Raw genomic sequence first — 12,440 nt, 5'->3', positions numbered from 1 at the left:
AAAGTTGGTTTACAGTTGGTTAACAGTATGTGTCTCTGCATAAGCCACCTATGTATATCATGACCATGTTCATTGTACCATGTACTAGTTTATGTTCTGTGTGATAACTATTATAGGTTCACATCCTTAACTATGACGTCTTCATTCCTATTGTGCATGTACAGTGTACACTGTTCATTTAGATTCATAAACGTTTGTACGATTTGTATCTTACCATACGAGATATACCGCGGTATATATCTGTACGGTAGCCATGAGCATTATTGCTGGGTCATTGCTCCATTTCTCTATGTCAATAGCTGGAGGCCTCGGAGCACACTTTACATTACACAATTAGAATAGATGCCTCTTTCATTGACCTGTGAATTACGGTCTTTACCCTATTATCTATTCCACAATCGTAACCAATAGCTCAAAGTCTCGGTCCACAATATGTATCATACTCATAACATTTCTTTCTATCAATGATCTTCTGTGAACTATATATTGTCTAGGAGAATTATATCTATGTACATGTATGTTCATAACCACGTGTTCTTTCCAAAAGGCCCCCCCCCTCCCCTCCCTCTCTTATAAACATAAGCGTTAAAATGCTGATATTAGTTACGAACATAAAAAAAAATTCATAATCATATTGTCTTGTATCATACGTAAATAGCAATTAGCGTTATTAATATGCTTAAAAACCGTATGCCATGATTAAATGATAAACCACGAAATATGCAAATGAATTTCACATTTTATTTTTTACCCGATGAACTGATTAAACTTTATTGAAAATATCGTGTTTCTATCTAATCCAATACTTCTCAAACTTTCAAGTCTAGTCAAACCTCAATCTGATTAACAATTTCTTATTGAATGTGAACTTTCGAGCGTGTCGATATATTGTTGTCTATTTGTCTTAACAACATTTTAAATTAATTCAATGATGATGCAAGACCCGTCGTTGAATTAAAACAACCATTCATTACACACAAAATGGTAGAGAGACCGAAATCAAAGAACTAGGGAGAGTTGACTCACTTCTCAGCAATGCGCCTTCTAATAAGTACCGTGAATCTTGTCCTCTCCGTGGAATGTTCCCACACAAGCAATGAATGATTTCATTTACAAGTATCATTAATTAGCTATTCAACTTTTTCAATTTTCTCTCTTGATAATCTGAATTTCGATATACTGACGATTACTAAATTTTATTTTGTTGATTTAAATCACGCACACGAGTTTAAGTGCAACGCAATACGGATTTCATTGGCAAGTAATATACCCAAACTAAAAATTACTATATTCGAAATATATTCACATTTGCTATCTCTGGTGCATTTTCTGAGGGAGTGAAATGTCATGTTGAAAATTTTGAATTTATCAGGTGGCAGTAAATACCAAATTTACAACATGACTGTAAATTTTGTATTTACTGCCAGATGGTAAATTTATAATTTACAAAACCACAGAAACTCCATACTGACATATTGAATTGTTTCAACTTAGTGTACATTGCATGAAAATCATTGAGTGTCATTGTTTATGATGCCTATATAGTACTACTTCATTTCTGTATATCCATATGTATGTTACCATACTGTATCCCCCCTCTCCCAACAGCTGGTAAAATGTGGTATAAATAAATGTGAACATTTGTACTAACTACATACATTAAAAATGTGTAGCTTATTTTTCAACCTTCACTCCCACAAAAAAAACCACAACAACAAAACTTTGTTGTCTTCTCTGACCCCCCCCCCCCCCCCACCCCATCCAACCTCCCTTATACCACTGGGGTTGTTGGAAATCTTTATCCTAAGATTCTTGAATATTAGCCTTCAATCACTTTGAAAGAACTTTTTCTTAAACTGTTAGGAGACTAAAGAATTGTATTTCATCCCCCCCAGCCCACATAAAAGATACTACATTTACAATTTTACTGGACTTATGACCCTACACTACACACTGTTTTCAGGGTACTGTGGGGTAGATTTGTATTTCAATATCAGTGCCTGCTGTCTTCAAAGATTTTTCCTGAATGAAAATGGCATGTACCCTATGATGAAAATTGAGTATATAAACTCAAAATATTCACCTGTATGCAATACATTTTTCTAAAGTTTTATCAGCATATAGAGAATCCTTATCAGACACATGTATGTGGGTATATATAACATAACCAAATTTTAAAATCTTTTCAATTTAAACTTCAATATTACATGCACTGAAAATTTTACAAAGATCACAAAGTTTGAGATGTTAAGAATATAACTTTTCTCTATGAAAGCTTCTTTACAAATATCATGCATGTTCGATTCAAGAAATTGGGGAGGGCTGTATAAGGGAGATAAGAAAGATTTTCTACAGAATGCGATTACCATGAATCCCAAGTCATGACATACACGTATATATTTTATCGCATAAAAAATAACAGGATGATTTAGAAATAGAAACAATTTATATATGTATAATAACATTATTAATGTAATAATACATTAAGTAGCTTGAAAAATATACAATAACTAAAATTTGTTATATACCATCAACATGAATGGTACTTTTAATAAAACTGTACAATAAATATGAAAACATGGTAATAGACAGGATGTCACCCATCCAATGTACAATATACATAATAAAACATGCTTCATATATCATATATATAATGACTCAACAGCTATTCTCTCTCTCTCTCTCTCTCTCTCTCTCTCTCTCTCTCTCTCTCTCTCTCTCTCTCTCCACACACACTCTTTCTCTCCCTTACAACCGATTCCAGAAAAGGTTTCTTTATGTAAACTGCTTTCCAAAGAAAATAGGCAAGTTGGTTTATATGCAGACTGTAAAGATGATAATGGTTAGTTTGTATACCAGTTCATAGCTCCATCCATGCAACAGCAGATATGTATAATACAGAAAAGTTCTGAGAGTAGGGGAGAGTCATGTCAGAGATGCTTGTTTAGAAGTGTATTTTTTTGGCACAGGCGGTGGGGTTCCATTCAGCTCTGTGGGCAGAGGAGGAACAGGCTGAAAAAATCAAGAAAGATCCACATGCATTACATAGATAGAGTTACATGTACATAAACCTAACCCGATACAGGGTTAGGGTTTCAGATATTGAAAGTAAAGAGAACATGTCAATCATATAGTTCAGACATATTTTAAAATACTACTAAATGCAGATATTATAAAAGTGTTCAATTGTATATGATGAGATAGAGTTACATATGATTAAATCCCCCTCATCCCTTGAAAAGATTCAAAACAAAACCGCACTGCACCTGCAAATTTATGCTGACTAAGCACATTCTTACCTATTTGTGTACATTTTGTAAGGACATGCATGATCAGTGCAGAAATAATACATACAATTCAACTTTCAATAAAACTTGAAGGTGCTTTCATCACCAATGTATAGCAAAGCAGTAATATACATGTACCGGTATATCGATGCACAATTAGCAATGCAATCAAGAGAGGATGAAAAATGCATTTTACCATAATGTCAGTTGTCCATTTTAACTAGGAAACGTGACTGTGAAAAGAACTTGGTACACAAACTATAAAATTTGGTCCCGTGGTTTTATGAAAAATCAACTTTTATAACAAAAGGCATATCAAATGTATATGTGTATTGAAATTTTCAAACATTGGCAAGCATATCGCATTGTTTAATCCTTCCCATTTGAAATAACTCATGAACAAAAATAGCTACCTATAAAACTTATCTGATTATCAATTTTCTTATTAATGTCAAGCAATAATAAATTATTGTTCTGTGCTGAATAAATACATAAAGTTATACAAACTACTTATTTAGAAAAAAATGGTCTATTCAGCTATGCGGTTAATATGTGATATCTACACAAACATGACTAAATCTGTTTGACATTACCTAGGTAACAAATAATATGCATGATTAATTACCAGGTAACCTATATTTACTATCAAACCAATTAGCTATAGATTTATCGTATGAATGTGATACAACCAACTCCTTTATACAATAAATCAAGAACAACTGCTAACAGTAGAAGCAAAACACAAAGGACACAGTCTCCAATCCTTCTCATAGTCTTTCAATCATTTCAATTATACAGCAAAAATAAACAAAGCAGCAACCCCCTAAGATGTTGATAGCCAGCAAGGCTTACAGGCTTACTTCTTTAATCTCCTAAAAATAAAGTCAATTCAATGTATGTACATTACAGATCCACAAATAAAGCTTGCTTCAAGTGTTCATTCCTTAGTCCTCAAATTGGCCTTCGACAATATCTCACCAGCATGCTGACATGTTCATCAAAACAAACGAAAAACCCGACCCTTCGTACTTTGGCATTGACAAAATCTGTTTAATATGAGAGGTCAGCTATGTACACAAATGAATCCTTTTTACAATAATATCTTTTCCTGGTCCAAGAAGCCTTATCCACTAAATTAAACTTCCAAAACTATTTCCAAACAAATTACAAACTTTTGATGCAAATAAACCTTTAATATACCATTCGATTTACCTTTTTGTATAATTTTATGAAATATAGGATCATTTGCAGCATTTTGTACAAAATTAGTAAATAATGGCGGTATATATATATATATATATATAACGTATTAAGGGAAGAATATAATACAGATGCTATATACACAACAGATTAAACATGGCTGATCTCTCAATCCTGTTTATATGCATGGATCTACACTAAAGCAAACACAATCCGATACACAATCTAATACACACATCTCAGCAGGCATGGAGTAACATCAAGTCATTGAGTCAGGGCTACCTAAAGTCTTTTTGTCTGTCTTATGGCCATCGATTTCATTCAGACTGGCTGTGGATCCCCGATGGAAGATCCTCAGAAAACTAACCTTGGATTTTCTATTGCCACTGTTGGCTCGATGGTGGGAGGGAGACGGTGTGATCTCCACATTGCTGTAGTCGGAGTAGGCCGTCTTCTCTGGGAGAGGGGGGGTCGGCATCTCGTCCCCTAGCTCAAAGTCACTGTTCTCAGCTGTATAGCAAAATTATCAACATTAAATTCTGAAAAAAAATTTATTTCATCGAAACCAAGTGCAATTCCTTACATGAAAACCAGTGTAATTTTTGTAGATTTTAGAAAACATCTTTTTTTAATCCACACTCAAAAGTCATTATAAGTTTTGGGTTAACTAATTTTTCTACTTCAGTTTCCCCCACTCACTATCTTTACAGAAATGAACAGTAAATTAATTAAAGATTTGCATGGTAGTTTCCAAGAAAATGTGTGCTATGAAAATTACAAAATATTTTTCAACAGATCAAAGAAATTTTTTAAAACTTTTCATTTGGTTGAAGCAAAAAGTTGGACAAAAGAGTATCAAAAGCATCAAACCTACACCAGACTATTTATTACAAACATTACAAATATATCGCCTTCTTTTAGTTTTAATTCAAACAATTACCAGTGGAAGATGTATTGGAGACCAAGCTGGAGTTGCTAGTGCTGTTCATGATTGGAGGCATCAACTGGAAACTGTTTGGACGACTCAGGCGGCGCTGTTCATCAGACCGTAACGGTCGTCTAGGCGTCAACTGTCAATAACACAATCCAAATCAAAAAGGGAAAATCAAAATTCCTTTTTTTTGACCCTGTTTTTCATATCTGCATCCATATACACCCCTTTTTGCCAAAAATAAGCCTTTACAAGTCAAAGTTTATGGAATTTTTCCTGCATCATTGACATTTAAATGCATTACACAGACATTAAAAATGAGTAACGTTCCTCTTATTCTTATAAAAACTTATGAAGCATCAGAGGAACGTTCCTCTTTACCTAAACTAAAATCTCTACATTTCATCTGAGGAACGTTCCTCTTTTCACTTCAACAGAAATCTTGACAAAGAATCTGAGGAACGTTCCTCTTTTCACTTTAACTGAAATCTTCACAAAGAATCTGAGGAACGTTCCTCTTTTCACTTCAACAGAAATTCTGACAATTCATCTGAGGAACGTTCCTCTTTTCACTTCAACAGAAATCTTGACAAGTCATCTGAGGAACGTTCCTCTTTTCACTTCATTATAGAAACTGAAATCCTGACAAAGCATCTGAGGAACGTTCCTCACTTGAAATCTTTACACTGTATCTTAGGAACGTTTCTCATTTCACTTCATCTGAAAACTACATAAAGCATCTGAGGAACGTACAATCTTTCACAAGTTGATTGTTTACTTTTTACATGAAATCTGTGTAAAGCATCCGAGGAACGTTCCTCTTTTTCCTTAAATTGAAATCTTTACAATGCATTCGAGGAAAGTTAAATAATTCCTCATTTCATTTAACAAAATGTTTACTTCTCACCCGAGGACTTAAAAACGTTTCCATTTTTAGTATTTTAATCATTACGCAAAATGTGACTAGCAACAATCCTTTTTGTTAAACTAATAAAAGACAAATTGAAACAACGATTTTGACAAACCAAAAGTATACTAATTAATCATTCTTAAAGAAACTCAGAGTCTCAACTGACGTCATCGATTTTGAAGATCTAGAAGGGGCGAAATGATTAAAATACTTCTGAACATTTTTCTAAGGATTCACTTTTCTCAAAATAATTTTTATGATAAGTAAATTTTAAAAATATAAAAACGTTACATGATAACCTGAATATTTGAACATTTTGCTCTGCATTTATGTTTTACGACATTAAAACTGTTTCCTTTAAGTATTGTGCAATACCCTGTGCAGAGGGTGCAAAATTGTAAACCCGCGACTGACTTTATGTTTATTGTTTTTATACCCCCCGCAAACAAAGTTTAGGGGGTAAATAAGAATCACCTTGTCCGTCCGTCCGTCCGACTATCCGTCTGTTCGTCTTCTGTGCAATTGGACTTAAAAAGTTTTGCTTAAATTAATTGTAAATAATTGATGTGCGATTGTCAACATTTTACTGGAAAATCCGGATTTTATTTTTAATATCTATCATGATGCAAATTGATATGATACATTGCGGTGATAATTATTTTTCACTAAAACCCCTATGCACATGTAGCTAATAAGCACAATTGAAATTTAGAAGACATGCTAACTATGTCACTTATTAAATAACTTGTTTAACAAGTGTGCAAAATTACTCCTGATGATAGCGGATTTGCAGCTCATAATTTAACAATTTTAAATATAAAATCAAAAACTTTGTGTCAAGCCGCTGAAACAACAATATGATGTTGGTTAAGTAATATAAGGACTGATGAAAAAGGGTGCACACACACACACAAACAGTAAACTTGAGGTCCCAACTCTAAGCACATTATGAGCACTCAGTTGGAGCGCAGTCATTTGTTAGTAAAAAATTTTGTAGGAATGCAGTTACACGCTGCAGGAGCTGAGTAGAAATCCCTTGGTCAACTGTCACATTTTCACCTTGTAAAAATTTAAAATACAACTGTACAATGTTTTTGAATTTCCCCGCAAACCCACAGCAATTTCAGAAATATAACAGTATCGTGAAACTCTGGGGGAATGCAATCTGGTGTGACAGGACCTAAGCTTTGAGAAAACAATCAGGTTACCAGAAATTTGCAATTGTCAAATTCTTTGAGCTGGATGATAGTAACAAACATTATTAGGATGTAAAATTTGAATTACAGTTCTCATATGAAATGCAATCATTATATTAATATACATGTAAATCATATCTTACACTAGCTAACAATTACCCCCTCCCCCTTCCTAATAAAAATCACAACATACACGAGCTATAATTCAATAGTGTACTCGTAGTTTTGATAAATCTACAAATCTACCTCAGGTATTAAGTAGGATATTTTAGGTAAAAAAAACCAACTCACTTTTTGGCTTTCTTGGAGTACCTCATGTTTATCAACTAGAAAATATCTAATATCAAAATACTCCAGTGTATTCTGTAAATAACTTCTCAGCATGCATGGTCAATAAAAATGTCATGACCTAAAGCCCATATTCCTCTGCTTCATTTGGTTTGCTAATGTCACCGCCGACCATTTCAAGCTGAGTAACAACTTGTTGTTACATGCACATGCTAAGGTCCTCTATCAGATGTCAATCACTAACTGGATGCTGGTAAGATGTTCGGGGTGTGCTAATAATAGTAACTGTGTGAAATTTGAGAGCTTTCAACAGCAGATCACTGCTTTAGGAACAGATGCAAAATGTGGTCGCAAATTTAATTTAAGATCAACGCTGCATGTGTACTTTATGAAGCAGAACAGAAATATTGTTTGGAAATTGCAGCAGTTGCAAACTTTGCAGGATGCATGCATCAAGGTAATAAATACTTTTATTATATCCAAATGTTTAAAATACATAACTGAGTTTCTTTTGCTCTTCTGCTAATTTACTACAATCAAGGTAATTGCAAATCTAAAGCATTTAAATTAAATTGATACAAAATTCTTGATTATCTGCTATTTAAAATTATTGTAATCATCAAATTTTGAAAATGATTTGCAAAATTAAAATATAATCATAATACAATGTAATGTTATAGGTAATGATGATTGGCAGTGACAAAATATTTTGCCTGGTGGATTTTGATTTGAAATCACTGCATCTGAATTGTTTGCTGGTCTAGAGGATGGGGAGCATTAATTTGGACAGAGCTTGATCGGGATGGAAGATGCTTGAAGATTAAGGTTTGTTATTCTTAATTTAAAATTAATCTCACACTATAGCTGTCCTTCTGGGACTACTCCCACAAGGCTCTTTTGAAACAGCGTAATCTGCTAGCCACTTCTCATTTTACAGGTTATCAATTTCCCCTACAAATGCTTATCAACGCCATTGCTAGGAAAATGGCCCTCTTGGGACAAATGAATTCAGTAACACTATAAACTCCATTTACATGATGTGAGTTTTAGATCTTACAAATCAGACTTTGTAAATAGGAAAATCATAAACAGATATTAGGTCATATGGAATAGGAACATGCTCTATTTAAGAAAAAGTTAAATATTGAATATATGATTAATCTGCCGAAATGAATTATCACACAATTGTAACCTGTACAAATGTGAAAGGATTAATCTAATGAGTGCACAGGTGTCCATTTCACAAAGCAAACTTAAGACTAAGTTATATCTTAGGAAAGAACTTTTTCCTAAGTTCATTACTTATCCTTTTCACTATTCCAGTCGTATATTATGAATTTTAACTTTAAGACAGGTAAATTGATGTTTTAGGAACAAACTTAACATGGTGACTGTTTATATTATATTGAAATGAATTATATGCACATTTTAGTTGAACAAAAATACTAGATAACGGGTATCATTAAGACTTTTTCACTTTACTTCTGATTTATTTAAACATGTTTTATTGAATAAATTCAATAGGATTGACAACAGGCATAGCCTATGTATGTCCTCTCCTTGTAATATATCCACTTTACTTCTTAACTGAATACATTAGAACTATCAAATTATACATATATTTCTTCAATTAATTTCTTTGGTGTAGACTTTTAATTTTACAATTTTTTTTAGATTATCTGGTTGCACGCGCAGATGAATAGCGGATGTATAGTTATAGCTAGTGCACTGATGATAATTTAGTTATTCATGCCTGAGAATTACTGATATCTTTAAAAGGAATAAATACTCAATCAAAGAATGACTGGATGATTTGTCCTATCCCTCCACGAAATTAGCTTTTCTTTTAGGGGAGAAATGTTAGGTCTTTTCTTCATCTTATTTTTTTGTCGGGGGAGTGGGGAAGGGGGGTAGGGGGTAGGAGTTACCACAAATTAAGTGATTTGGGAATATTGATGCTAAATCATCCATGGGAATGTTGTTTCATTCAGAAATTTTTGCCTTTTATCCTCACTTCTTCCATTAGCCAAGATGCATTTATTTGTAGTGTTTTCTTTAAAAAGAAACCCACCCTATTTTTAAATCAACCCTTTCAAGCAGGCACGTAGCATCAGGGTGTAGGGGGGGACCCCCCCCCCCTTGAACTTTTTCTCACAGCAAACAATTTTCTTAAATTTACATATCAAAAAGTGAATAAACATGCATGGAGTTCCCCCCCCCCTCCCATTTTTTGGGAGCATGTAAAAAATTGAAGAGAATTTTGATGAAACAAACATAAAGTCCTTAGTATAACAAGCCAGAATTTATGATGAGCAAATATTCTGAATAATTTATGCTGCCTTCTAAATTTCAAACAAAAATAAGTTTGACCAAGCTCATCAAGCTTATTTACTGAATTCTAGTATTCCCTTGCTGCAACATTAAATTGATAGGATGAACAGAATCTGAATTATACAGCTTTCTTGTTTGACGTGGTTAATAATTCCTGCTTTATTTAAGTGATACAAATTCCATCTGCTCAGCTGTCGGGCTTAAAACAAATAATTTAGAGCTGTGAACCATTCTCATACTCACAAGAATGACCGGCCCGATAACAATAGCTTTGGGATTTGATGTGAAGTGTTAAGATCTGTCGCCATCCAAAAAAATAATGCAGTAATACCAATGTGTTTTAAGATTAGAGCAGAAAATCAAGAGTATATATTGATGTTTGGTAGATTCAAATCAAATTCATGCTTAATTATCCTACTTGGATTCTGTAAATGTTTAAACGTATTTGGGTATATAGGTATATATATCTGAAGAGAAATATTTGTTGTACAAATCTCTCTCTCTCTCTCTCTCTCTCTCTCTCTCTCTTGTGCTACATCGCTCTAATTTCTCTCTCTCTTTCAAGTAAAGCAGGGAAAAACTTATGTGACCTTTAATATACTGGGTATTTCTTCTTAAAGAATGTCAATACCTAAATGTATGTTTGAGAATTTGTGTGTTATTAACAAAAATAAGCATTACAACCAGATCTTCATTATGAAATGAAATAACAGGAAGTTATTTAGCAATGATGAGTTTTAATGCAAATATGTATTATACATAGATTCTATAGAAGATCTGGACATCCCCCCTGGGAGGAAATCAATGAGGCCACAGAAAAGTTCAAAAGCCATCCAGCCAGTCACACAGTATGAACAGAAGATAAACAGAACAGATGATAAACCTTGATTCATGTCAACCATGTATCAAAGACTGAATTAAGTGAAAGTGCTTTCTGGAAAATGCAGCTCTACTTGGGAACTCCATCCTGAATTTGATGGATGCGAGCTTTATGTTTTTAGTAATTATAAAATCATATGCACTGAGACAATTATTAATATAGTTAAATTTTTAATTATATAAACATCTAATCCAATTACAAACTAAACTTGATATTTAATAAAAAAAGAAATATTAAATTGGTATTCTTAATTACATGCCTATGTATTTTTATAGAAAACAATAAGTCATAGTAACAAATATGTAAAAAAAAAAAAAAAAAAAAAAAAAAAAAAGCTGTTATTTTGAATTGTAACCCAAAAATGCCGTGATATAAAATATTAAAAATTCAAACTCATTTTTACTTTATATCGAGTAATCAACTTAAATTTTTTTAGCTGATCATCATCGGGACTGAGCGATAGTCAAGTACTTGTTAACATCCTTAATATTTACGTAAAGTATAACATGTTTAAATGCTTATTTAATTTAGGATTACCGGTATTTTGCTTATTGCTGTTTTCACTTTTAAATATAGGATATTGGAACATTCTTCAGGTACCATGTAAAGGTTTCAGTTAAAGAGAAAAGAGGAACGTTCCTCAAGATTCCTCGTGAAGATTTCAGTTGTAGTGAAAAGAGGAACGTTCCTCAGATGACTTGTCAAGATTTCAGTTGTAGTGAAAAGAGGAACGTTCCTCAGATGACTTATCAAGATTTCTGTTAAAGTGAAAAGAGGAACGTTCCTCAGATTCTTTGTCAAGATTTCTGTTGAAGTGAAAAGAGGAACGTTCCTCAGATGAAATGTAGAGATTTTAGTTTAGGTAGGAGGAACGTTCCTCTGATGCTTCATAAGTTTTTAAAAGAATAAGAGGAACGTTACTCATTTTAAATATCTGTGTAATGCATTTAAATGTCAATGATTCAGGAAAATTCCATGAATTTTGACTTGTAAAGGCTTATTTTTGGCAAAAAGGGGTGTATATGGATGCAGATATGAAAAAAAGGGTCAAAAAAAAGGAATTTTGATTTTCCCTTTTTGATTTGGATTGTGTTCAATGCAGAAGAGCAGTTTATGTGTTAAATATCAGTCATACAAAGCATTGTAAAGGAATCTTCTGCAGGCAATTTTTATTAAATAAATTCATAAAATAAGGAGGGTAGATGCAGATTTTAACCTAAATAGATATTTTTCTATTTATGTACCAGTATTTCCTCTTTGTCTCTTTAAAAGAAGTTCATTGTCAGAGTAAGCTGCACCAGCGCAAGGGAAGATCAGAAACTTGTTGGACTTATCTTATTCATCAAATCTAACAGGTGCATAAATTTTTTAATTTTCAATCAAATTTGAAGAAAATTGAAAAAGTTTAAACCTGCAA

The 12,440-nt window shown here is 33.0% G+C and overlaps 1 protein-coding gene and 1 long non-coding RNA gene across 8 annotated transcripts in view; one reads left to right on the top strand and one right to left on the bottom strand.

Moving 5' to 3' along the window:
- The window catches only part of LOC128179348 (dedicator of cytokinesis protein 1-like), a 51,307-nt gene that overhangs the window by 1,195 nt on the left and 37,672 nt on the right, over positions 1 to 12,440 (bottom strand). For 3 of the 7 annotated variants that reach the window (XM_052846750.1, XM_052846751.1, XM_052846753.1), the window contains 2 exons: positions 5,428 to 5,557; positions 2,428 to 4,997 (listed from right to left, as the gene is read on the bottom strand). In XM_052846750.1, the coding sequence (XP_052702710.1) occupies positions 4,747 to 4,997; positions 5,428 to 5,557 (381 nt within the window). In that variant the 3' untranslated portion in view covers positions 2,428 to 4,746. Of the gene's footprint in view, positions 1 to 2,427; positions 4,998 to 5,427; positions 5,558 to 12,440 lie in introns of those variants that run through there. The other 4 variants (XM_052846752.1, XM_052846755.1, XM_052846754.1 and 1 more) reach the window with 3 other exon arrangements.
- Positions 7,033 to 11,256, top strand: LOC128179350 (uncharacterized). The gene is made up of 3 exons (XR_008243071.1): positions 7,033 to 8,269; positions 8,493 to 8,637; positions 10,907 to 11,256. It is a non-coding gene; the product is annotated as an uncharacterized LOC128179350 (long non-coding RNA).

The sequence above is a fragment of the Crassostrea angulata genome, chromosome 4, assembly GCF_025612915.1.
Source record: "Crassostrea angulata isolate pt1a10 chromosome 4, ASM2561291v2, whole genome shotgun sequence".
NCBI lineage: Eukaryota > Metazoa > Mollusca > Bivalvia > Ostreida > Ostreidae > Magallana > Magallana angulata.
This window is presented reverse-complemented; position numbering and strand designations above follow the sequence as displayed.